The following is a 25,377-nucleotide window of genomic DNA, read 5'->3' as shown; positions in this document are numbered from 1 at the left end:
ACCAGAGAAATATGTCTGGGAATAGAGAACCCAGCAGGGCACATCCTGCGTCTGTGTCATTAGGTTTTCTCTCTTTCATCGTGAAGTTTCAATTCTCTGCTTAATTGGGTCACAGAGGATGTTTGTATACAGAGCACTAGACATTGATATGATTGCATTGGAATGCATCTTTACGCCAAAAATAAAGCCAATCTAACAAGTCCACCAGCTATGAAAATTGCATCATATTAGAATTTACTTAAAAATGAAACTGTATGCAGAAAACTCACCTTTTAAAGGAGAAATTAAGGCAAGATTATTGGCTGTGCAAAAGGATTTGCTTCAGGCCACATTTAAATAACAAATTCCCTAGTGCTTTTAAAGTAGAATTTCAGCTGAGAAAGAAAAAACCCATCAATTCCTACAGAAAATTTAAGAAGAAATGATTAAGTAAAATGAAGCATGTTTCCAGGCCTCATGACATAAATTTTATCTTACATGAAATAGGAAACAGATGTTTCTCCTCCTCTCTTGCATTATTTTCCTCTCTTATAGTCTAGAGTTACAGATTTCTAATTATAAATCACTTTTTTTTTTAGAGACAGGGTCTCACTCTGTCGCTCAGGCTGGAGTACAGTGGTACGATCATAGCTTACTGCAGCCTCAAATCCCTGAGCTCAAGCGATTCTTCCACCTCAGCCACCAGAGTAGCTGGGACGACAGGCCTGCACCACCATGTCCAGCTAATTAAAACAAAATTTGTTTTTGTAAAGACAAAATCTCTCATGTTGCCAGTCTGGTTATGAACTCCTGGCCTCAAGAGATCCTCCCACCTCGGCCTCCCAAAGTGCTGGGATTATAGGTGTGAACCACTGTGCCTGGCCTAAATCGCTGGTTTATAATCTTTTAGTTAAAACCTTTATGGAAACTTAACAATGCAAAGCAACTAATGGATTAGGAAGAGTAAGGCCTTTGGAATCAGATAAACCTTTACATTTTGCCTGGATCACTTACTTGGGGTTTAACTTTGGCAAATGTACTTTTTCAACAAGTAGTTACTTCGCTTCTAGAATGTGGGCTCTGTTCCCTGGGAATGTATTCCAATAGGGAAGACAGTAAACAAGCAAATAAACAAGGAAAACTCAGGTTGTACAAAGTGCTATATAAATTTAGAATAGTGACTGGGGGGAGAAGATACCAGTTGCCCTGAGTTGGTCAGAGAAAACCTCTTAGCAAAGGTAATGTTTGAACTGAAAGGAAGGGAGGAGCCATCCTCGAGACAGGGAAGTTGTATGTGTTCCAGAGAAAACAGCAAGTGCAAAGGTCCTGAGGTCAGACTGAGCTCAGTGAAGTTAAGACCCAAGAAAAATCTAACATGCTTGGAATATCATGTGCGAGGAGTCTGATAGGAGATGAAGGTGGAGAGGGTTTTAGGGACCAAAACACATAAATGTGTAGAAGATGGGAAGGAGTTGAACTTTTCTTCTAATTGCAATGGGTTACTGAAGTTTCTGAGCCTTGGTGCACTCAGTTTGTAAATGGAGATAATCATGGTGCTCACCTCATCCACTTGTGAGGACTGAGGCGGCTAACGTAGGTGAGGGGGCTAACTTCCCCTTGGCACTTTGGTTGCAGAACTTAGTCCAGGATTTTGCTTCCAAAGCTCAGTAATCCACTAGGTAAGCTAATGTTTAAAGGAGTTACTGTAAAGATTCAGAAGACTCTAACAGAGCTCAATTGCAGGAAGTACAGAGAAATCTCAGAGGAAACAAAGTCAGAAGGCCTCTTTCCAACTCTGCGTCTCCCTTCATGTTTACTCTATTTTCCTGGTTCTCTTTTCTCTGCAAGTCTTTTAATTTCTGTTCCTTTGTTTTTTTTTCCTCTGTCACACAGGCTGGAGTGCAGTGGCATAATCATAGGTCAATGCAGCCTCAAATCCTGGGCTCAGAGGCCTTCTGAGTAGCTGGGATTAGAGGCACATGCCACTGTGCCTGGTTGTTTTATTTTATTTTTTGGAGAGACAGGCTTTCGCTTTGATGCCCAGGCTGGTCTCAAACTCCTGACTTTAAGTGATCCTCTAGCCTCAGCCTCCCAAAGTGCTGGGATGCCAGGTATAAGCCACTGTGACTGGACTTAATTTCTGTTTCTTTTAAGCTTTTCTATATGCCCTTTGTATTCAAGAGATTAATTTCTATTTCTTTCAAGCTTTTCTACTCCCTTTTGGATTCAAGAGATCACCATCGTCAGACTGGCTCAGTTTCTCAGTGTCTCAATTGCAAAGGCCTGAGGCAGAGGATTTGATGGTCTTTGGTCTGGAGTCCATATGTATCCCAGTCAGACAGACTTTGGAGGGTAGGGTCTCTAAGAAGAGTATATTCTCCACTCTATAAATAAATACATTAAAAAGCAATGAATGGTTGGATGATTTGTGTGTGTTTGAATGGAAGATGAACAAAAGAATGAGAGGTGGATGGATGACTACCAAGCCCAAACCAACCCATTTAGGAGACAGCTGGATGGGATTACATGGCTTCTCTGTGTCATGTGTTCTTAAACAGAGGTTCATGGATAGGTTTGAGAAGGTCTGAGAACCATCTGAAATCATCTATTAAAATGTTGTGTACATGTGACTACACGTATTTTCTGGGTATTGGGTTCATAGTATTCATTAGAATCTTTAAGAGCTCTACAATCTTAAAACAAATCAAAGATCCCTGCCTATACATCCTTGGGATTTTTGTTCTTGCTAAATAGGAAATGCTGTTAACATTGTGAGGTCCGGAGAAGCATTCCTTCAAGCACAGTATATCACAAAACTAATTGAGCCAGAAAAAGTCAGAATGGCTTCCATTCGTTCCCCTTTCTGGTATCCCTCCTCCATCCAATTGACTCACCAAGTTTCTTAGCCCCTCCTTCAAGACCAAAAGCCCCTGTCCCTCCATGTTATCTACTGTTCCCATAAATAAAGTCTAGTTAAAAAGTAGCTGAAAGCAGAGAGTTTTTATTTTATTTTTTATAGGTAGCTGTGTTTATACTTGTTTAACATTTTCTTTTATTTATTTATTTTTTAATTGTGTTTTGGGCTGTGGCGTACACGTGCACATACTGCATCCTGCAGGATTGTTGCATAGGTACATACATGCCATGGTGATTTGCTGTCTCCATCCACACCCCGCTATTCCCCCTTACCAACATCAGGCATTTCTCCCGGTGTTATCCCTCCTCATCCTCCCTGCCCACCCCCCCGCTGTCCCTCCACTGCCCCCACCTAGCCCAGTGAGTGTTGTTCTCTTCCCTGTGCCCAAGTGTTCTGCACAGGGTCTAGAAGATAAATTTGGCAGAAGTTGAAACGGATATCATGAGGCCTGAAGCTTATGTAATTTGGGAATCATCCTTTAAAAAGAATATAATTTTAAATAAAAAATTAGCTACAAAAATAAGTACTTCTTTAGAATTAAGGAAGAAAGCTTTAAAGCTGACAGATAATATAAACATCAAAAGCTGGAAACATGTTTTTATTTATAAATGAACTAACTAACCCATTTTTATAAGACATTTTCCTTCATCTTTGACTGTGTTTTGGTTTGTCTGTTCATTGGACAATGATTTTATAATGTCATTTTCTGTAAAGAGGATAGAATGAATGTTCTAGCATGGCTGGCTGAAAACTATTTTTATCGTATTTTGTTTTCGTGTTAGCTTAGGCACATTTCTTTATGCACATCTATAACTTTCTCGGTCATTTCTTGCTAAAGTGAGCTTCTTTTCTGGTGGCAAGTACTGGGAGGACTCCAGCCTTTGATCTCCCTCGACCAGTCCCACCCCTGTCCCCTACTTTTAGGCAAGTCCTCTTGGACCAGGTGTGCAGCCTCTCTTTCACCTGCCTTCGTGGGGGTCAGAGTGGAGTCCGGATGTGTGTTGAGACGATCAGAAGCAAGTGGTCCTGAGAATTGGGCGGTCTGCAGTCCCACCTGCAGGCACCCAGGACCATTACCAGGGCATATAAGGCGACCCCTAAGCCTGGGGATGGCTCTAAGCTAGAGAGGGCCAGGTGGGGCTGCTTCCTCCCTGTCCCGGAAGTCTCAGCTTCATTAGCTTCCAAAGCAAATCTGACTCACTCTTGGTTTAAATCAGAAATTCTTAAACACTTTGGTTTTCGAAGCCTCTATACTCTCATAAGTTATAGAAGACCCCACAGAGCTTTTGTTTATCTGTAGGTATTTATGGTATTAGAAATTAAAACAGAGAAATTAAAAACAAATTTTAAAGTTAATTGAAAATAATGATATGTTATATATAATAGAATTTTGTTATAATATATACTATTATATGTTAGCACAAGTAACAAATTTTTATGATAAATAACTGTATTAACCAGATAAATAAATTAATGACAAGATGGCATTACTTTACAGTTCTGGAAATCTCTTTTAATATCTGACTTAATGGCAGTGGGATTCCGTCTTCTACAATGTATGTATTCAGTGATATGATTTTGGTTGAAATTCATGAAGAAAATATGGAAAGAAGAAGAACTTTAATACTCTTCTCAGATAATTGTGGCTATTCTTTTAAACCTCACAAAAGCTTGACAAGTGGTAGTTTCTCAAAGGTCAGTTATAAAGTTGAATCTGTAACTGCGCTAATGACCTTCTTCATACTCTGTTATATTAAAATCTCTTGATCTGTGTTACACTTGGATATAAATCTTTTAGCATCATTTTTTACTAAATTGCATTAGTCATTTGGAAACTATTAGCTCACTGAGTTGTGCTGATCTTACAAATGTTGACATGTTTCACTCTACAATATCAAAATCGCATTTGTCAATACCATCACAATGTCAGCCTCTAAGGACTGGGATGCTAATAAGCTCACAGTAGAAAATGCAGTTTTTTTCCCCCAAAATTCTTGTTTTTGCTTCAAAGCTTGAGTTTTGTCATTGGCAACACATTTCTGCCAGTTATTTTTCTAGAAGTGACAGGCTAACTTTGTTCTTTTTTTGAGAAAATGTCTGCCAAATATCCAAGTCTGAGTAACCATAGTTCGTCTTTCAATGTTTTTTTTTTTTAAAGTGGAAATGATGTTCCATTAAGAAAAGTGGCTAATTCAGCTCATAACTCAATCATATAAGTACTTTTTCCGGAAGTGACCATTCACACTTCTGTATATAGGAGAAGTACTTCATTTGCCTGTGTAGTTCCTATTTTGTTACATAAAATATTCAAAAGATGTGTACTCAGGGTCAAGATTTAATAGCATTGGTAATTTTTACTACCTCAAAACGAACAACCTAAAGTGAAACTGGCATTTCTTTTTTACTGCACATATGTGGCAGTGAAGAATAAGATGACTCTAAAAAAATATACTGAAGATTTTTAAAAAGAATACAATAGTTTTGTGCCACTGTCTTGATTTATGCTATAAGGCACAAATCAAGTTTTACCCATCAATGCTTATGTGCCATTAGTGCAAATACAAATCAGTACAAAAGGCAAATAATTTCTTAATTTTGTTTTGAAAATAGGATTTCTAAAAACATCTTAGACCCATGGGTGTTCCATGGGTCGTACTTTGAGAACTGTTGGTTTAAGTGCCTCAAGAGTCTTTCTAAGTGAATCAGAGGGCAGGGAGGGAAACATCATTGGTGGCTGAGGGAGAGGAGGGGAGGTCTGGACTTCACAGTCTTCATGACAAAAATGACCTAATTGAATACTATCATTGTAAAAATGAAGAAACGGAGGCATAGTGGGATTTGCTCCAAGTCATCCAGCTGCACTGTGGTAGAGCCAGGGTTAGCTCCTAGGTCTCCTCCTGACACAGAGTCTGTGAGCCTCTGTCAAGTTAGGTCTGTCACCTAAATTCCTAAATTATCTTACAGCTATTTATTGAGTGCCTGGTTGTGTGCCAGGCACAGGGGTAGGTAATCAAGATATTAAATCAAATGACATTTTCCCGATCCTTCAGCTTGGTACTCTGGGAAGCATGCAGATGGGCAAATGAATTCCACACACAGTTAGCACGAAGACAGGTGATACAGAGAGCCACGGGGGCTCAGAGCAGGGACGCCCGGATTGGCAAGTGGCTGAGAATGTCCAGAATCGGGATTCTGACACTGAGTTGGGAAGGAAGGATCAGGTTGGCCAGATCAGGGAAAGTGAGAGCTTTTCCAGTGGAGGAGAGCCTGTGGGAAGGCAGGGAAGAGAGGGGCTTGAGTATCTGGTGGAATGGATGTATGGGAGAAATGGCTGGATGCGAGGAGGGGGTGCAAGGGCTGGGTCACAGAGGCTGGATATGTCCACCTAAGAAGTCTGGATTTTATTAAGAAAGCTGTGGGGAGCCAGACAGGCCAGTTGGAGGACAGGCTAGAAAGACAGGCTGGTGCTTTTTCTAAATTCCAGATGGTCGTGACACCAGGACAAATCTTTTGCTTCTCCGGGCCTCTCTTTCCCCACGCACACCTTGAGTCACACAGTGACAGGCAAGTTTGTTATACGAATTCCCCACCTACCATTAAGAGAGCTGTTGAAGAAATGAGTTCCTACGGCTTAAATTGATCCCATTCTCTTGGCCTGAAACTTGCTGTTCATTTTTCCTGTGGGCTTTATAGCTCACACTGGACTCTGAAAAACCATTACATCAGTTTAGTAAGGTTGAACCATGTAAGATGTATCATTTGTAACTTGTTGCCTTGCCAGACTGAATCCTAGAAAGTGTTTCTGTGCAGGGGTTTTCAAGCCTGGACAGTCATCTCAGGCAAGTGGTTAAAAAATAAGGATTTTCAGACACTACCTCCTGGGGCTCAGGAATCTGTGTATTTATTTTACTCTGCAAGTTGTTCTGCTATAGGAAGGCTGGCCCTGATTTTCTGCTCTGATATTTTGGGCTAACTAAAGAGGAACACAGATTGAATGCCTGACAGTGCCAATTAGACAGATTCCTCAGTCTCCTGCACATGCATGCATACACGCACCTCTGTGGCTGACATTTTTCATGTTACATGACAGGTACGCCTCCTTGTGTGAGCTGGAAACTTCCAACTCTTACTTCATTTCCCACATTTGTTGCATTTCCAACTCTCGATCTCTTCAAAATGCTTCCCAATAGTCATTTCTCTCTCTTTCCCCTCTGCATATGAGAGGCTTTGTCATCTCATTGGAAGATATCAATTGGTTTATTTATTTTAAGAAATTCTTGGTGAACATGTTGTTTTACTAAAGCAGATTGAATGACTACATATGTAAGTGTGCACTGGCTCTGTGGGAAATGTTATATGCAGGCTCATGGAGATCAATAAACAAGGCTGAAAATCCCTGTAAAATCATAACAGTCTGGGCACGTCTGGCATCCCAGCAACGTGCAACATATATACAAACCCAAATAAATATTCTATGCTAAAATACGATCAGTTCAGCCCACAGGAAAGAACAGGCTGCCAGATCCAGAGATGGGTGAATGGGTGGTCCCATCGGAGGGCCGGTGAGTGCCACAGAGTTGGTTACATTTCTGATGGTTCTGGCGGTCACCTAATCCTGTCTAAGGTCTTCAGAACACATTATGACAATGTGTCAAGTTTAAATTGGGGTCTTGTCCCCGTGCTTCTGTTTTGCTCATAGGCACAGAAGGAAGGCACATGTTTTCACAGAGACTTGCGGGCCCCTGGGGGCGAGTAAGAGACAACTCCAACATGGTGGTGAGCACCCCATCAGGCAGCAGTGGGGGTGTACAGCACTCCTCGCCCGAGCAGGCCATATGCACAGCTGCCTCCAAAGATGCTTCGAAGGCACTGTATAGGCATGGGCCAAAGCAGGAACTCTTACAGGTGAAGGAGAATCCAAGCAGCTTCTAGTCCAGGATCCTCAACTGTGCACACAAGGGTTTCTGGGGCTCTCTGAGAACCCCCAGTGGATGTGTGTATCAGAGAGGTTAAAAAAGGTTGAGAAACATGAATCTTGCTCATCACCTCCATTATTTTACAGAAAAAGAAATCAAGGCCCAGAGAGGGTAAGTGATTTTCCCTCAGAGCTAATCTGTGTAAGAAATAAGCTTGGAACCAACGTCTCCTAAACCCCAGCCCTGGTCACCTCCCACCCACCACACAACCCCTTTGTTCTCATTGTCATCGCAGCTCTCCTTGGATCTGCATGCTGGTTCTCATTTCCCCCAGGCTCTTTCCCTTTTGTTATCCTGTTTTATCCTTACCAACACTCCTGGCAGATAGGAAGGGCAGATAATAATAAATGCCACATTTCACAGACAGGAAGATAAAGTCCAGAAAGATGATAAAGAGTTGGTTAAATTTAGAGATGAATAAGGATCCTCAAACATCAAACATTAGAAGGCTAGGTATCCAGAGAAGGGACCAGCCCAGTCTGCATTTTCCTATCGGATAGAACTAAGGTCACTGAGTAAATTCCCAGTAGCACTGTTCAGGAGTGACGTGGGCTTTGAAGTGCAGAGCCCAGATCCTTCTCTTGTCAGCTGGTGACCATAGCAGGACATTTAATCCCTCTGAGCCTCAGCCTCTCAACAGTACGAGCGGTGATAAGCAATAATTTGTCATCTCTTGGGCCAAAAGCACATGCTCAATAAATAGAAGGTATTATGAGGTCCCAGAAGGGGGTTTAAGTTGAACATAAGAAAGAACTTTCCATCAAAGAGAGCAGTCTGTAAGTGAAATGTGCTGCCTTGCAAAGGAATGAGCTTGTTGTCACTGGAAGCATTCAAGAAGAAACTGGAAAACCAGCAGTCAGAAATAGCGTGCAGTAAGAAACTGGACATTTAGAAAATTCCGTACCTCTCACAATGCCAAGATTCTGTGGTGTATTCTGGATAAACTGAGTGCTCTGACCCCTCTCTGCTCTTCAGACATGCTCTCTGCTGCCTAGGAGCCTGTTCCCTCTGTCCAGAAGGCTCTTTGCCTACTCCTCCTTTAGTCTCAGTCAAATCTCCCTTTCTTAGAGAAGCATTCACTGACCCACCTCCTTCCCCCATTTGTTGACTCAAGTGACAGCTATAGTTTGATGACTCACACAAGGACCAAGGCAAGGGTGCAAGTCTCAGAGTCCCAGACTAAGCCTCTTTTCAGCAGGCTTGGCCAGCTGTTGAAGACTGAAGTCCATCAATAACTCCCAGAACATAGCCAACTACTTGTAAAATAGTGAGAAACTCAAGCAGCTGCTCTTCCATTCAGAGAACAAGACTCTCTGGCATGTGAGTTCCAGTTTATTACTGTATATTAAGTTCTGGACATGTGCTCAGTACAGTGCCACTGCTGTGGGTTCAAAGATAAAAATAAGTCACAATGCTCATTCTCAAGGAGCCCAGTCTAGTGGGTAAGACCAACAGTCTTTATGTAAGTTGGAGAAATTCATAGCCTATCCTGGGTACTTGAGAAGGGATGTCTGGGCTCAAACTGAGGTCCAGGGAGAGATTCTTGGAGGAGTTGATACCCAAATACTCTAGTGTCTCACATTCTTTATGATCAAGAAGGTTATTGCTATATTATATCTTGCTGGGTCAGTGGATATATTCCTGGGGCAAAGCTCCAGTGATGAGCATTCATTGCACCTTGATTTATCTTCCAGAACTTCTGCAGAGGTACAAGATGCCTTCATGACCTACACAGTGTATGATGACATCATCACCATTAAGCTCATCCAGGAGGCGTGCAACATTCTGGGTAAGTATGAAAGAACTTGTTTTGCTTTCTTAGAGCTGCCCTAACAAAATCCAGTTGATTCTCATTATTTGCAGTGGTTATAGTCTATAAAGCTGCTGCAATATTGAATTAGTGAATACTGAACCATTACTCTCGGGGGAAATACAGGGTTCATTTCCTGAAAGTCTCTGGTCACAACATTTTTATTAACCTATCAATGCATAACTTTGTTTCATGTGTGCTTCTGTTAAAAACAATATATTTAATATACATAGTATGAGAACTAAGACAAGAACATAGAGCACAGCCCTGTTCTGGGTTGTCTAAAAGCATTCATGTTTCCTTCCTTCCTTCCTTCCTTGCTTCCTTCCTTCCTTCCTTCCTTCCTCTCTCCCTTCTGTGTTTCCTGGGCTGCTATAACAAAGTACCAGCAACCAGGTGGCTTCAAACAACAAACATCTATTCTTCCCAAGTTCTGGAGGCCAGAAGTGTAAAGTCAAAGTGTTGGCCAGGTTCACTCCTCTGGAGGCTCTAGGGAGAAACTGTCTCTTGCTTCTCTCCCATGCTAAGGGTTGCTGGCACCCCTTAGCCTGTAGACACATCTCCCCAATCTCTGTCCCCATCTCCACACGGCCTTCTTCCCTGTGTGTTCATGTGACCTTCTCAGGACAGCAGCCATTGGGTTTAGGGCCTACCCTAATCCCGTATGACCCCACCTCATTTTAACTAGCTATATCTGCTCTCTTTTCAAATAAGGTCACATTCTGAGGTTCTGGGTTAACATGAATCTGGGGACACACTATTCAACCCAGTACACCCTCCTTTTCTTTATTCCTCCTTCTCACCAGCACTGAATACACAATGAGCCAGGGCAGGCCTGAGAGGAGGGAGGGGCAGGCAGCCTCCCCGGTCCCAGGTTCCAGGGAGCTGTGCAAGCAGCAGAAGCCCCGCTCTGTACTTCCAAGATCTTTGATGAAGTCCCTCTTTCCATTCCCCTTGAACTTCCTTCACCCGTTCCTCACAGGCTGTGCTGCCTTGGGTCACTGTGAGAGTGTGAGATGACCTTTAGGGATGATCTCAGGCAGACACTGCGTCGGCCTCATGCCTGGCACCTGGCACCCAGATACAGCCTTGTTGGAAGTGTCAGGCTAGGCCCAGTCCTGGGGGTATTCAAGCTGGCTCTTATGCAGCCCGCAGAGGGTCAGGCAGCAGGGGCCATGGTTTTGAGTAAGTTTCATGGTGTCTCTGAGCTCCTAGCAAATTGGCTTGCCATTCTCAGGAACAATTTGTGAAATGATAATAGGTTCAAGTCAGTGGCAGGTACCACAGTAATCAGCCCAGTGGGCATGCCTGAGAAGACACGAGGGCAGCTAGGTAATGCTAAGCCCTCAGGGATAGGCGGCTTCTCCAGAGCGCAGCAATGATGTGTAAAGAGCCTGTGTCATGTGAGGCACTGAGCTTATTTCCCTTTTCTTTGAATTTCAGAAACATTCTCTGATGATTAAAAAGATAGGGACAGCTTTACTCACAGGCAACTGGATCTGACAGATGAGAGGGCTTTTCTATGGCTTTCACACAGCGAGGTGACTGACATCTACATCTGTTCTCATGTTCCTGGTCATCTCCTGGTTGCAGAACACCTTCCAGGGATCTGTATCCAGGAGAGGCCCAAAGTCTCTGCCAAGCTGGGAGGGGGAAGTCATGGAGGCTGTGAAACTGTGTGGTGCTGAGTCCTCTCTGGTAACAGGTGGTTACCTGCTTCCCCCACCCACTCCGGGCCACCTGCTATCCCATCTCATCAGGCTTCTCTCTTGGAGCTACAGAGCCAAGAAGGGGCCAGAGCTGCCAACGAGGCCTGGCAGGTGATGGTGATCAGAGCCAGGAGGAATCTGGTGCCCTAACTAGTTGTTAAAACAACTTCCAACCACATGTGTGTTAGCCCCTAGTCACTAACCACCTGCACCTTTTGATAGAACCAATGTTGTGTCTGAGGCTGGAAATCAGGCACAAGGAGTGAAACAGTCATTTGCTCCTTCAGCTCCTGGAACTCAGGGGCCAAAGCAGCAACACCTCCTGGATGCCTCCTAAAGCCGTTCCCAGCCTCCCTTCACGGCAGCACTTGAAGGCAGCTGACAGACAGGGCTCACGTGGCCTCCCAAGAATCACAGCTGGGTCTCTCCCTGAATCCACCCAGCAACTCCACTCTCCAAAGAAGCTTACACAGAGAGATTCTAGGCCAAAGCTGGCCCAGGAACTGGAGAGTGTCAGCAATATCTGCAAGCCTCACCCCTATCCTGTCTATCCTGTCTATCCTGTTTTGGGGGCATTTTCAGGCCCCTTTGTCTCTCCAGCAGCTAACACCAGGGGAGGTTTCTGTGGGGCTGGGTTATCAAAAAGCATGCAGCATCGGGCTTTCTACGCTCGAGTCTGAGCACAAGGTGTGTGCTCTTTACAGCACTGGGCTGCTCCCAGGGGCTGCGGGCCTGGAGACTGGGTTCTAGACTCAGCTCTGCTATCCAGCTATGGCCTTCTGTGGCAGCAGCACAGCCACCCCAGGGGGACACCTCTCAGCCTTCTTGCTTGACACTCCTGCCAAAGAGATTACCTGTTTTATTTTCTTAAGCATCACTTTAATTTTTTTAAAGTATGTGATGATGATGCTAAATGTGCTTTTTCAAACCAGACAGACAGATCCCGTCTTGATCCTAATATGTACCACCCCGCATAGGCAAAGCCCAGGTGCTGCCCTTGCGGCTGACAATTTGCACATCTGTGATCTCAGTGAGGTCTGGGAGTCCACAAGAAAGTCCAATGGTTTGCAATTGCCTCCTTTCTTCCAGCTAAGTAAGAGGAGCATCTAGTTACCTTCCCTCCACCGAAAGAATACAAATCCTTAGGTGGAAACTCTGTAATGAGAGGTGACTACTTTGGAGCTGAAAAGCTGGAGTTTTGACAGAGCCTAGGAAATGAAAGGGCAAAAAAGCTTAGAATGGGGAGTGCAATTAAGCCCACCTTTAGTCTTTTCTTGGTTTTATTCCAAGGGATCCCAGCAGCAGAAGGACGTTGTGGCTGTATCGTGCAGTCTTGATGTGATCCAAACCCTCTGCCAAAGAACATCTTGCTGTTATTCCAGAATGAGAATGGAGGGTGGATTCTTTTCTGTCACACCAGCTGTGTGATCTTGGGCTAGAATTTCATTGAGAGTTGATCTCCTGCAAAAGGAATAATACCTTACAGGGTTGTGGGAAGGAATTAATTAAATCAAATAACAAATGGAAGGCATTTAGCAACATGCATGGCACATACTGGGACTTCAGTAGATGTCAGCTGAATGTTGAATCTGAAGGAAAGGCGGGGGTATTTCTATGTTTTCTACCTCTGGATACTGTTTCTTATCAGAAGAGACAGACTTTGCTGTTCACTTCAATGGCTGTGGTAAAAAATTATTTTCTACATGGACACAGGGAGGGGAACAACATGCACTGGGGCCTGTTGTGGGGGACGGGGAAGGAGAGCATTAGGAAGATTAGCTAATTGCATGCTGGGCTTAATACCTAGGGGATGGGTTGATCTGTGCAGCAAATCACCATGGCACACATTTACCTATGCAACAAACCTGCACATCCTGCACATGTACCCCAGAACTTAAAAATAAAATAAAATAAATTATGGGCCAGGCGTGGTGGCTTGTGCCTATAATCCCAAGACTTTGGAAGACTGAGGTGGGTGGATCACCTGAGGTCAGGAGTTCAAGACCAGCCTCGGCAACATGATGAAACCCTGTCTCTACTAAAATTGCAAAAAAGAATTAGCTGGATGTGGTGGGGAACCCCTGTAGTCCCAGCTACTCAGGAGGCTAAGGCAGGAGAATAGCTTGAACCTGGGAGGCGGAGGCTGCAGTGAGCCAAGATCACGCCATTGCACTTAAGCCTGGGCGACAGAGTGAGACTCTGTCTCAAAAAAAAATCTGTATCTATATCTATATCTATCTATATGTTCTGAGCTTTCTGATGAGTGGCCAACAAATTTCATACAGCCCATGGGCCAGATCTGGGCCCTTGCCTGTTTGTGTAAATTGAGTTTTATTGGAACACAGTCATGCCCCTTTGTTTACACATCATCCACAGCTGCTTTTGAGCTACAGTGGCAGGGCTAAGTAGCTGCAACAGAGACCATACAACTAGCAAAGCTGAAAACATTCACTGGTTACTATCTGCCCTTTACAGGAAAAGTTTGTCATTTCATGCTCTCAAGGATGGCTGCAGATCTTTTTCAAGATTCTAAAAATATCTTTTAACCTAAGAACTGCTATGGACTGAATTATGCCCCCATGCCCCAAATTCATATTTGGAAATGGGGCCTTTTGGAATTAATTAGGTTTAGATGAACTCATGAAGGTGGGGCCCTCATGATAGGATTAGAGCTCTTATAGGAGAGATACCAGTGTGCTGGCTCTCTCTTTCCCTGTCACATGAGGACCTGATGAGAAGGTGGCCTTCTATAAGCCAAGTAACCATGTTATCACCTTGATCTCAGACTTTTCACCTCCAGAGCTCTGAGAAAATAAATATCTGCTGTTTAAGCCACCGCATCTATGGTGTTTTGTCTTCATGGCCCAGTGGACTAATATAAGAACTTGAATCAGCTTGTGTATCTCCAGAAAGAAATACTGTGTATATATCATATCACCCCAGTCCATTTTTGTGGCTGTCGGTGGACATCAAACCATGTGGCAGTGCCTTCAGCAGTGAGATGCCATCATATACCTGCCCCGCTGCCATCACATTTCCAACCCAACCAACATGTGTAGAGACAGCAGCCAATCTATAGACCAACGTATGGGTTGGCCCATATCACCTTTCCACCAAAAGCCAATGTACATCGCTGTGGTTTCTCTGTACCTAGCTATGAATATCAGAAGTCTTTTCTTCTTGTCATTTATTTCCATAGCATCTATTGGTCTATATCTATTTGAAAGAGTAAATGAGTATAGTGAATGCATTTTTTAAATAAAAATTTGGTTCGCAAAATCAAGTGAACACATGCATGAGATGTGGAATCAGGACAGTCCCAGGAAGCCCATGGTGACTCTATATTTTCTACAACTCCCGCGACTCTGCGAGATCAAGACCCAGCCAAAGGAAAGGCTACAGGAAGGACATTTTACTCTCTAACAAAATTTCCTGGTCGGTTGAAACTAACTCCTCCCTTTGACAAAGGAAAAAGCGTGCTTAGTCACCGCTAGTGAGGGCTTTGCTTTCCATCTGGGCTTCAGAATGCAATTTCCCTACCTTGAAGCAATTGCTGGGACTTTTCCAGACCGCTCTGCCACTGCATAGCTCTGTGCTTTCCAATTAGCATAATTCAGAAGGGGACCAGATGGCAGGTTGAGCACTGCATAAGGAATTGTTCTGTATATGAATAAGTGCCTACTTAGTGTGTAAGTGGGTTATTAGTAATCTGAAGTGACAAAATTCAAAACAAAACACAACAGCCATTTGGCACAGCTGTGTCCGTCTAGACTTTGCTTGCGAAGACACCCATAGTAAAATGTGTTTCAACAGTTAGCTATCAGCAAATGCCAGCAAGCCTCTCTTCACTCACCTCTTTAAAAATAAGAACAACAACATAAAATTGACAAAGTCTTAAAACTGGGCATTATAACGTTTGCTCTTTACCATACCCTCTGAGAGTGGGACAAGTAACCTAGGCTGTGCAACCAGCCATGAATGCAGACTTGAATTCATGTCTCCTGATTCCAAGGCTGGTGCTGAATCCCACAGACTGGAGGGGAAGTCAACAACGTCTAGAGCAAGGGCTTTGGAATCAGACAGACCTGGGTGAAACCCCTGCTGTACCATCTCCTGGTAATGTAACCTAGGGCAAATGCCCCCCGGTAATGCAGCAATGATACCTGTGACATTTTGTTCACCTTATTTGATTTCTTCTGTAGGACAACAACCCGGGGGGCTTCATCTATCCTACAGGAGAAATCAAATAAGGTGAGCGAAATGCCTGACACCAAGTGGGTACACAACAAGGTACCTCGCCCTGTCCCTCACCCCTCCTCACCACCCAATAGACCCCTGGCCCTCTGCTGTGGCCCTGGTAGGGCTGATTACTCTGTTTTCAGGTTTGATGGAAACCAGGCAGCTTCTTCTCTACCAGGCTTCAGTGGGACTGCTTCATCTCTGCAGAGCACCACCTTCCTGAGCTGCCTTACTCAACTTCCAGTTTTATTTTTTCTCTATGCCTGAGTAAACTTACAACCACTTCTGAAACCCAACCCTAATTTAGAGTCTTCTTCCTCCTTGCAAACTACAGCATGGACGTGGGTAGCTGTTTCTTTCCTTTTCATAAACTCCTCTTTCTACTTCTCCAAAATATTTCCCCATGAACGATCTCATGCCTGACATTTGTGATATCATTGGAGAAAAAGAGTATGTGAGATTATGGCTCTTTTCAGATACCTGAAGAGTATCCTTTGGGTACCAATGCTTTAGGGGGGAAAATTACCCATTTTCAATGGAAAACTTTGTCAAATGTAGAGCATGTACTTCCCTTTCCTGTTGAAGAGCATATGTTTTGCTGGGTGACTCAGGAAGGGTGCCATGAGGGATAGCTCTTGTTGCCTGTGACTTGGGTGATGGGAGGTGGGCAGGGGTCTTGGAAGGTCTGGCCCTGAGTGGGCTGGTTGCCCAGGAGGCTCTGCTTTGGTGGCGATGGTGTCGCTGCCAACCTCACTGGGACTTCAGCAGGTGCCCTCTGTCTCCCTGCCCTGGACAGCCCAACTCTACTCTTTCCAGTACCTTGAGCTGAAACCCAGCAAGAAGTAAATGTTTCCCAATGACAAAGAAGACTCACGCTTGTTAAGTCAGAAAGTGAGTTCATGCAACATTCCAATGTAAAAGCCTGTTAGAGGTCTCCACACCTAGGGAGCCAAGAATAGAAGCTTTGTGATCATCATTTTTCTCCCAGAAAAAAAGTCTTAGCTGGATGCTGTAATCCCAGCACTTTGGGAGGTCAAGGAGTTTAAGACCAGCTTGGGCAAAATGGAAAAACCCCCGTCACTACAGAAAAATACAGAAATTAACCAGGCATGATGACACACACCTGTATTCCCAGCTACTTAGGAGGCTGAGGCAGGAGAACCACCTGAGCCTGGGGAGGTTGAGGCTGCAGTGATGCTGTGATGGTGCACTGCACTCCAGCCTGGGCAACAGAGCAAGACCTTATCTCCAAAAAAAACCCAACCAAACAACAACAAAAACCCGACGCCTTTTATTTACTTATTTAAACATGTTTTAATACATTCACAAAAGGAGAGAGAATTGTGTGCAGAAACCCACACACCCTCCACCCAGCTTCACTGATTAACAATATTTTGCCAATCTGATGTCATCTGACTCCTCCACTCTTTTTCTGGTTTTATTTTTTCTGGAATGTCTTAGAGCAATTACTGGGTTTTCCACAATTTCATTCATAAATATTTCAACATGGGTCTCTAACAAGAAAAAGACATTAAAAATATAATGATAATGCCCTGATCATAGCTAACAAAATTCATAACATTACAGTGGTCTGGGCTGCAGCTGTATTTCAGCTGGCCACGGATAAACGTGGTCTTTATGATCTTATTATGTAAGATTCCCTATGGTCTTTTCAGAGCAATCAACAAAATCTTTTCTACTTTGACATAATTTCAAACTTACAAAAGGTTTACAAGAATAGTACAAAGAATTCCCGTAAAGTCTTTATCTGTATTCCCCAAATGTTGACATTTTACTGTATAGTGTCTATCCTTCTCTTTGTATCTATGTTTATACTTTTTTCTTGAATTGTTAGTATATTGCAAATGTGATGCTTTCGTTCCTTAAAAATTCTCTTAAATAACTACAGTACAACTGTCAAACTCAGGAAATGAAGACAGATATGGTGCTATTATCTAATCTATAGATCTTATGGAGATTTTTCCAATTGACCCAGTGATGTCCTTTAGAACAAAAGGAAATCCTGGATCATGTCAGTTATCATGTCTCTTCAGTATTCTTTGGCTTGGAACAGTTTCTGAGTCTCTTTATGTTTTATAACTTAGTATCTTTGGAAAGTTATGGTCAGTTATTTTGCAAAATGTTCCTCAATTCAGGATTATCTGATATTCCTCATGATATAATTCAGGATATACTTTATTGGTAGGCAGATTACAGATGTGATCTTTTGTCCTTCCCAATTTATCATATTAGGAGGCATATTGCATTGATCTGTCCTGTTATTAGTGATGCTAACTTTGATCACTGGTTTACGTAGAATTTGCCAGCTTTCTTCATGGCAAAATTACCCTTTTCCCTTTGTAATTAGTATCTTGTGAGGAGATACTTTCAGATTATGCAAATATCTTGTCATTTCTCGAACTCCCTCTTTCATAATTTTAGTATTTATTTGTGATTCTTGTCTGAATTGATACTTAACGATGGAAGTCAAATGGTGATTTTCTAAGAATATTTGTATTTATTCTTTGAGTTTCTGTAAGGAAGAATCTCCCGCCTTCCCCCCATTTATTTACTTATATGAGTGCAGATTTGTGATTCTTATTTTTTAAAAATAGGTTGTAATCCTTTCCTTTTGTTATTTATTTTGATGCTGCAAGAGTTAGCCAGTGAGAGCCCCCTAAACTGGCCGCTGTGTCCTTTTGACATGTCCTCATCATTCTTTGATCACGTCTTTACTTTCTTCATAACAAGATGTTACAGGCTGATCTCATCCTTTCCCTGCCCCAGCCCTGGAATCTGCCATTTCTCTAAGGCCCTGATTCCTTTTACTGGAGGAGGACATTTAAAAACCAAGAGGTTTTAGGTAAGCCCACTGCTACTGGGGTGTCACTGCTCTTAGGCCCTCTTAGTGGACAGTGCTGGAAAACAGATGTCATATACACACACCCACACCCACATATACACACACATCTATCTATCTATTTATCTATTTATCTATAACCATGATAGGCTTCATTGTTTTATTATGTTAGATTTTCTAATCAAGAGGCACAGGGTTCATTCTATTCCTCCCCTGTCCATAACTGTAACTTCATTCTCAGATAGTGAAAAACCTGGCTCCCGCTATCCACAATACATTTACTTGTATTCTCGATCCATGAATGTTCACAATATAGTCTCAGAATTGCTGGCCCACATTGCTGTGGAAAGGAAGCCTACTTAACTACAGTCAAATATTTGTTTAAAGTTCTTTTTGTTTTGGGCTTGAGGACACAGCAGTGTAAATGCTATGTTCAAATATTACTGGGTTAATTTTTTTCCTGGGTAATTATGTTATTCAAAACTGTTCTGTTGAAATGCTATTCTGTGAATTTGTTTCTGTTTGTATTTTGTCTTACGGGTTTTCTCTATCTTTGTGGATCTTATATTTTATTTATTTTAAGCATATGAAACATTAACATGACTCCCCAAACCAGAACCCTTTTTTAAAAAAAAGGTTTTTTAAAATTTACTTTATTTTATATTTTTTTTGAGAAGGAGTTTCACTCTTGTTGCCCAGGCTGGAGTACAATGGCACAATCTTGGCTCACCGCAACCTCCACCTCCGAGGTTCAAGCGATTCTCCTGCCTCAGCCTCCCGAGTAGCTGGGATTACAGGCTCCTACCACCATGCCTGGCTAATTTTGTATTTTTAGTAGAGATGGGGTTTCTCCATATTGGTCAGGCTGGTCTCAAACTCCCCACCTCAGGTGATCTGCCCACCTCAGCCTCCCAAAGAACTGGGATTACCGACGTAAGCCATCGCTCCTGGCCTCAAAAAGTTATGCTCAAGAAAATGTCATTTCCCCCAACTCCACAATTTTTCTAATCTTTCCACCCCCATTCCCACCAATGTCTTATAGGTAACCAATCTCAATAGATCCACGTTTATCCTTCTGGGGTTTAATTTTGTACAAGTAGGCAGATAGATGATTATTTCCTTATTTTCCCTTCTTTCTTACGTGAAAGAATACTAAACATAGTATAAATTCCTCCCTGCGCTATCAAAAAACATTTTAAGGCATCTAAGTTAGTTTAGTTCTTTCTCGCAGTTTCTAACCATTTCCTATACATCTTTGTCCCCCATGACTTAGCAGGCTCTTAGAATCTTAATTACAGTGAGGCAAAACTGTATAAAAGACTAAGACAGGTGTTGATATTTTTTAAAAGAGGCCTTTGTCCTCAGCTGAGCAAGCATTCTCAACCAAGAATTCTAGAAGAAGCCCCAAACCCATTACAGGTTGAAATACCACACTCAAACCCAAGACCCTTGTTTGGGAAACAGTTCATCTCTCAGCCAGATGTCCTTTCCTGTTAACAGAGCTGGGCATCCACAGACAAAATAGCCAGAGCCCGGAACAAACAACTTCCTGGGTTTTTGTAAGTTTAAAGATTTAAAAGTCAAACAGGCAGTCTTTTACCCAAAGCTGATACTCTCACTTGAATATAACTTTACTTGGCTTACAGGCAGCCCAGTCCTCCTGGGAGAGGTCCTTGGGAGAAGGGGGGCCACTGGGACCCATGCTTTTCCTGGCAGGTAACAGGATGCACCTGCTCAGAGCTCCAGCCTGCAGGCTGCCCAGCACAGCTGTTTATTCTCAGTCTGAATAAGCTAGATTTAGAGGGAACAGAGGGATGGAAGCAGGAGAGCAGAAGGACAATTTTGCATCTGTCCATTTACCTTTTAGCAATTCTCCTTCCAGAGACTCAAGCATTGGAAAGGAACTTGGTAGAATTTGTCTCAGATCCCCTAGGAGTTAGCAGGTGGTCCCTGAATACTGGTATAGACGAGCCTGCCTGCAGCCAGCCAGGATGCACCCACAAGCAAAGAAGCCAACGGAGGCAATTAATAAGGCCATTACCACCGCTTCCTTTGCCTTCCCAAGCTTTGTCTAGATTCAGATGAGGCTAGTCAATTTTTGAAAAATATGTATAACTCATCTCTGACAAAACTAGACCAATTCAGTGGGGACTCTACCCTGCTCAGAGGACAGAACAATTATCTGCTCCATGGTCTGGCTGTGGACTATGAGCTGTAGGGAATCTGCTCTTCAGACCATCCTAGGAAGCAAGCAGGGGCTGGAGAGTGCCCAGACTTCCTGGGTCTGTCCTCTGTAGGATTTAGCCCTTAATAGCTCAGGAGACCTGGAATGTCCCTTGCTGTGAATTCCAGATCCAGCCAGAGCATCATAGAGTTTTTCAAGGATAACCACAGATACGGAGATCGTGGCTTCTTCAGACCTTCCATAAACCTGGGCATTACAGACATTTGCCCCAGCCCCCAGGACTTCCATGTGTCATAGCCCCATTGTAAATAAGGAGGTTTCTCACAGGAGCTCCAAGCCAGCAGCATGGATGGATGCCCTGACTCCTGTGTCAACGATGCCAACGCATAAGCAGCCCTTGCCTTGGGGAGACTCCTTGCTTCTTTCATTGCTGCTTCAGAGGCTGGGGGATGTGGTACACAAAGCGCTGAACTTAGAGCTGGAGCCTCTTCAACAAACTGGCCTCTGCAACTCTGTGACTGGAGTCAATTCACAAAGATGACTCAGCCCCTATAGGCTCAGCTGTAAAAAGGACATGATAATAAGATTAGCTACCTTCTAAGAGCTTGGCAAGCATTGAGTAAAAGAACCTTAATTAATGTGTGTTTTCAGAACTATAAAAATATTCTTTAAAAATGTTTGCTGGCAGGCTGGGCGTGATAGCTCACACCTGTAATCCCAGCACTTTGGGAGTCTGAGGTGGTGGATTACCTGAGGTCAGGAGTTCAAGACCAGCCTGACCAACATGGTGAAACCCCATTTCTACTAAAAATACAAAATTAGCTGGGTGTGGTGGCACATGCCTGTAATCCCAGCTACTTGGGAGGTTGAGGCAGGAGAATAGCTTAAGCCCAGGAGGTAGAGGTTGCAGTGAGCCAAGGTCACGGCATTTCACTCCAGCCTGGGCAACAAGAGTGAAATTCCGTTTCAAAAAAGAAGAAAAAAATTGTTTACAGTCTCTCCAATAAAGCGGACAATTGCTCACTGTCTATTCCAATAGCGCAGACTGGGGAGGGTGGGAAGTGGGCAGCAGCCCCCATAACACTGCAAATCTACCCCCAGGTGTTCATCAGGCATCTACTCTGTAATTAGCACAGAAAACATCTAGGACCAGGTTGCTTCTCTCCAGAATTACCATGAGTTAGGAAGAAACAAAATACAACACTTAGGAAGAGAGAATTCAGTGTGACCTGGGCTATTGAGAGAAATCTTTATGGAGAATGAAATGTGAATGCCGGGCCTCACAGGGAGGCCAGGATCTGATGAGGTCAAGAGAGAAACGGAAAGTCACTGTAAGTATTTGGTATCATCTTTTTGGTAAATCAGGATCCTATAGCCTTGAAGGAATAGTTTTTTCATTGCGTATTAGTTATTTCGCAGAGGCAGCCTTGCATTCTTGTTAGAGACTGTTTATATTTAAAGATGTGGGAGATGTTGGGAGTGATTGTGGAGGGCCGCGCCCTCCCCACCCAGAGTGAAGCTTGTTCTGGGCCCTGGCTTCAGCAGCTAAGCAGGTACAGCATCTCTGCATCCCCTTCTTGACTTTGAGGAAATATTTGTCATGGAGACCCAGGTTTCACAAGCACCTACCCAGTGCCGGGCTGCACTGAGCTCCTCACAAAGGCCCCATGACATCGAGGTGATTATTTGCATTTTACTGATGAAGTGATGGCTTAGAGCGTAGCTCAATAGGGTCACACAGCCAGGATGCAAAACCCCCGGAAATAAATAAAGACCACACAAAGGACAGCACACACCTCCCAGGGGATTTTATTTAGGGGGTATGCTTTGGATGCTGCAGGAGTCTCCATGGAAGCCATCCTGAAACTCTTTGGAGAATACTTCTTTCAGTTCTGTAAGATGTCTGGCTATGACAGGATGCTTCGGACACTCGGAGGAAATCTCATGGAGTTTATTGAAAACCTGGATGCCCTCCACAGTTACCTGGCACTCTCCTATCAGGTAAGGCCACTTGAGTCTGGTCTTGGCTGCCCAAGAGGAAACAAATGCTGTTGCAGTCCTGCTGGGCCAGCTCCCCGCCTCCCCCAATAGATGCGCAGTTGCAGGAGAACCCTCCCATCTGCAGAATCCTTAGTCCCTGGTGTTGGTGGGCCCAGGAGTTCTTTTTGGAAGAGAATGAAAAAGAAACACCTGTTGGCCACTTTTAAAGACTGGCCCACAAAAACTGAAGCGATGGCCTTTTCAGATAGGGGCCGGTGTGGATTTGGAATTAAATCCTGGAGACTGATTGCAATTGGAACAGGCTGGAAAACAGTCAGGTTTCAGTGTATTTGCAAAAGCTCTCTTAAGGTTTCCTGGCTGGGATGGAGCTGATAAATTGCATATGCAGCCAGATTCATATTATTCATGTATCAGAAAGAAAGACTTGACAGGGCTCAGAGCCAGAATCGGAAACCATCCAACCCTGATTAACCCATGGGTGACCGACTGAGGTGTTAAGAAACTAATTTCCCTACTGGGATATGTCCATTGGAGTGCTTTCCTTGGGTTTCTTGTTTGTAGAGATCATTGGAAATTTAAATGCCTAGACTCTCTTTTATTTTTTAGTCAAGAAAAGTTTAAGGAGCATTTGTATATATCATAATAACAGTTTATTACGTTATAGAAAATAGTTTAATCTTAGAGCCTTTTATATTTCACCAAGATCTTTCTTCACCATTTCTATATTGGTGTTCATATCCACCCTTTCAGGGTTGTCATGGGGACAGAACGGGATTGCAGATGCTAAAAAGCCTCAGCAACCATTACTCCCTTTTATAGACGATAAACGGGCAAAGTATTATTTTCTCCATTTTTCGTATAAGGAATCAGAGGCTTGGAAACCTTAATTGACTTCAATTATGAGTCATGAATAGTTGGGCATGAATAGTTGGGCCCGTCCTATTGTTATCATGTGAACTACTCGAGGGTAGAGGGAGTGGAAAGAGCCCTGCTTATGGGGTCACATGGGCCCACGCAGCTGTCCCACTGGTTCTACAACTTACCAGCTGTGTGATCCTGGGCAAGTTAGTTGCCATCTCTGAATCTCAATTTATTTATTTTATTTAATAAATACTTATTGAGTGACTAGTATTTACTGAGTGATACTATGTCTCAAGCACTTTTTTTTTTTTTTTTTTTTTTTGAGACGGAGTTTCGCTCTTGTTACCCAGGCTGGAGTGCAATGGCGCGATCTCGGCTCACCGCAACCTCCGCCTCCTGGGTTCAGGCAATTCTCCTGCCTCAGCCTCCTGAGTAGCTGGGATTACAGGCACGCACCACCATACCCAGCTAATTTTTTGTATTTTTAGTAGAGACGGGGTTTCACCATGTTGACCAGGATGGTCTTGATCTCTTGACCTCGTGATCCACCCGCCTCGGCCTCCCAAAGTGCTGGGATTACAGGCGTGAGCCACTGCGCCCTGCCGTCTCAAGCACTTTTTAAGGCATTGGACACAAGCAGCTGTTAGGTATCATTAAAAAACAGAATAGAAAAGAAATAAGGAAGAAAATAACCTACCTCATAGCAATGTGTGGATTGCAAGAGATAAGATGTAAGTGTCTCTAACATTGTAATCAGCCCAGAAAATCAGCTTTCCATAAATAAATAATAACTCTATTCCTTCCCCTTTTTTTTCTCTCTGTTCAATATGGCCAGTTTAAGAATTACGATAATTTGCAGGACAACTTCCTTTCAATTTCTTAGCTAAAAACGCAACAATTAGGATATAAGGAAATACAGTTAGGGCCCTTTAATATTTTTTGTAATACATATATATTTTTTTCTGTGATCTTTTCTTCTTTGCTTTTTTATAATTTCAGTTTATTCGTGAAGATTTGGAGGGTACAGATGCAGGTTTTTTACATGGGTATATTGTATGATGCTGAGGTTTGGGGTTTGATTGAGCCTGACACCCAGGTAGTGAGCATAGCACCCAGTTGTTTTTCAATCCTTGACCCCCATCCCTTCCTCCCTCCTCCAGTAGTCCCCGGTATCTGTATTTGCCATCTTTATGTCCACGTGTATTCAATGTTTAGCTCCCACTTATCAGTGATGCTATAGAGAAGCAATAGAATAGAACTTCCCTGGTGGTATTTGAGGACATTTTGCATATAATAAGGTAAATAAAATACTTAAATCTTATAATATACAAGTTGGAAGAAAATACATGCAATGATACCTAACAGCTGTACAGTGCTTTATTCTGGGCAAAGTATTATAAGTTGTCTCTTTAGGCAAAAGTAACAAAATAAGATAATGGTCACTTTTTTGTGTCTATCTAGTAATTTGGCAGTGCCTTTAAGACATACATTTTTGGTTATAACTGAACCTTTAATCTTGTTATGCTTTAGCTAACTTTTATTGAGTGCTAATGAGGCAGGTGTTGGGCTAAGTAATGCGTCCACATTGACTTATCATCTTGATGCCGTAAGAGTGGGCAGTCTTATTTTTCCTACTATACAGAGGAGAAAACTGAGGTCTAGAAAGGTCAAGTAACTGTCCCCAAATCACCCAGGTGTGTGGCTGAGCTGGACCCAAACTCACGTATGTCTCCAAAGACCCTGGTCTGCGCTGTTCTCATTATTCTTTGTCAAAGATCACACGGCTTAGGTGTATGGCTTTATTTCTGGGCTTTCCATTCTGTTCTGTAATGATACGTAG

General features: G+C 43.1%; 2 protein-coding genes across 2 annotated transcripts in view; one reads left to right on the top strand and one right to left on the bottom strand.

Moving 5' to 3' along the window:
- Positions 1-25,377, top strand: part of LOC105726699 (guanylate cyclase soluble subunit beta-2) — a 68,959-nt gene that overhangs the window by 7,635 nt on the left and 35,947 nt on the right. The window contains exons 3-4 of the mRNA XM_012466231.2: positions 9,567-9,661; positions 22,516-22,676. Of these exons, the coding sequence (XP_012321654.2) occupies positions 9,567-9,661; positions 22,516-22,676 (256 nt within the window). The remainder of the gene's footprint in view (positions 1-9,566; positions 9,662-22,515; positions 22,677-25,377) is intronic.
- The window catches only part of RNASEH2B (ribonuclease H2 subunit B), a 139,427-nt gene continuing 126,869 nt past the window's right edge, over positions 12,820-25,377 (bottom strand). Inside the window, exon 10 of the mRNA XM_064373603.1 lies at positions 12,820-12,852. Coding sequence (XP_064229673.1) covers positions 12,835-12,852 — 18 coding nt within the window. The 3' untranslated portion in view covers positions 12,820-12,834. The remainder of the gene's footprint in view (positions 12,853-25,377) is intronic.

This window comes from Aotus nancymaae, unplaced genomic scaffold, assembly GCF_030222135.1.
Source record: "Aotus nancymaae isolate 86718 unplaced genomic scaffold, 86718_ANA_hifiasm-v0.15.2.pri h1tg000009l, whole genome shotgun sequence".
Lineage (NCBI taxonomy): Eukaryota > Metazoa > Chordata > Mammalia > Primates > Aotidae > Aotus > Aotus nancymaae.
The sequence above is the reverse complement of the archived record's forward strand: the minus strand, read 5'-3'. Positions and strand labels throughout refer to the sequence as shown.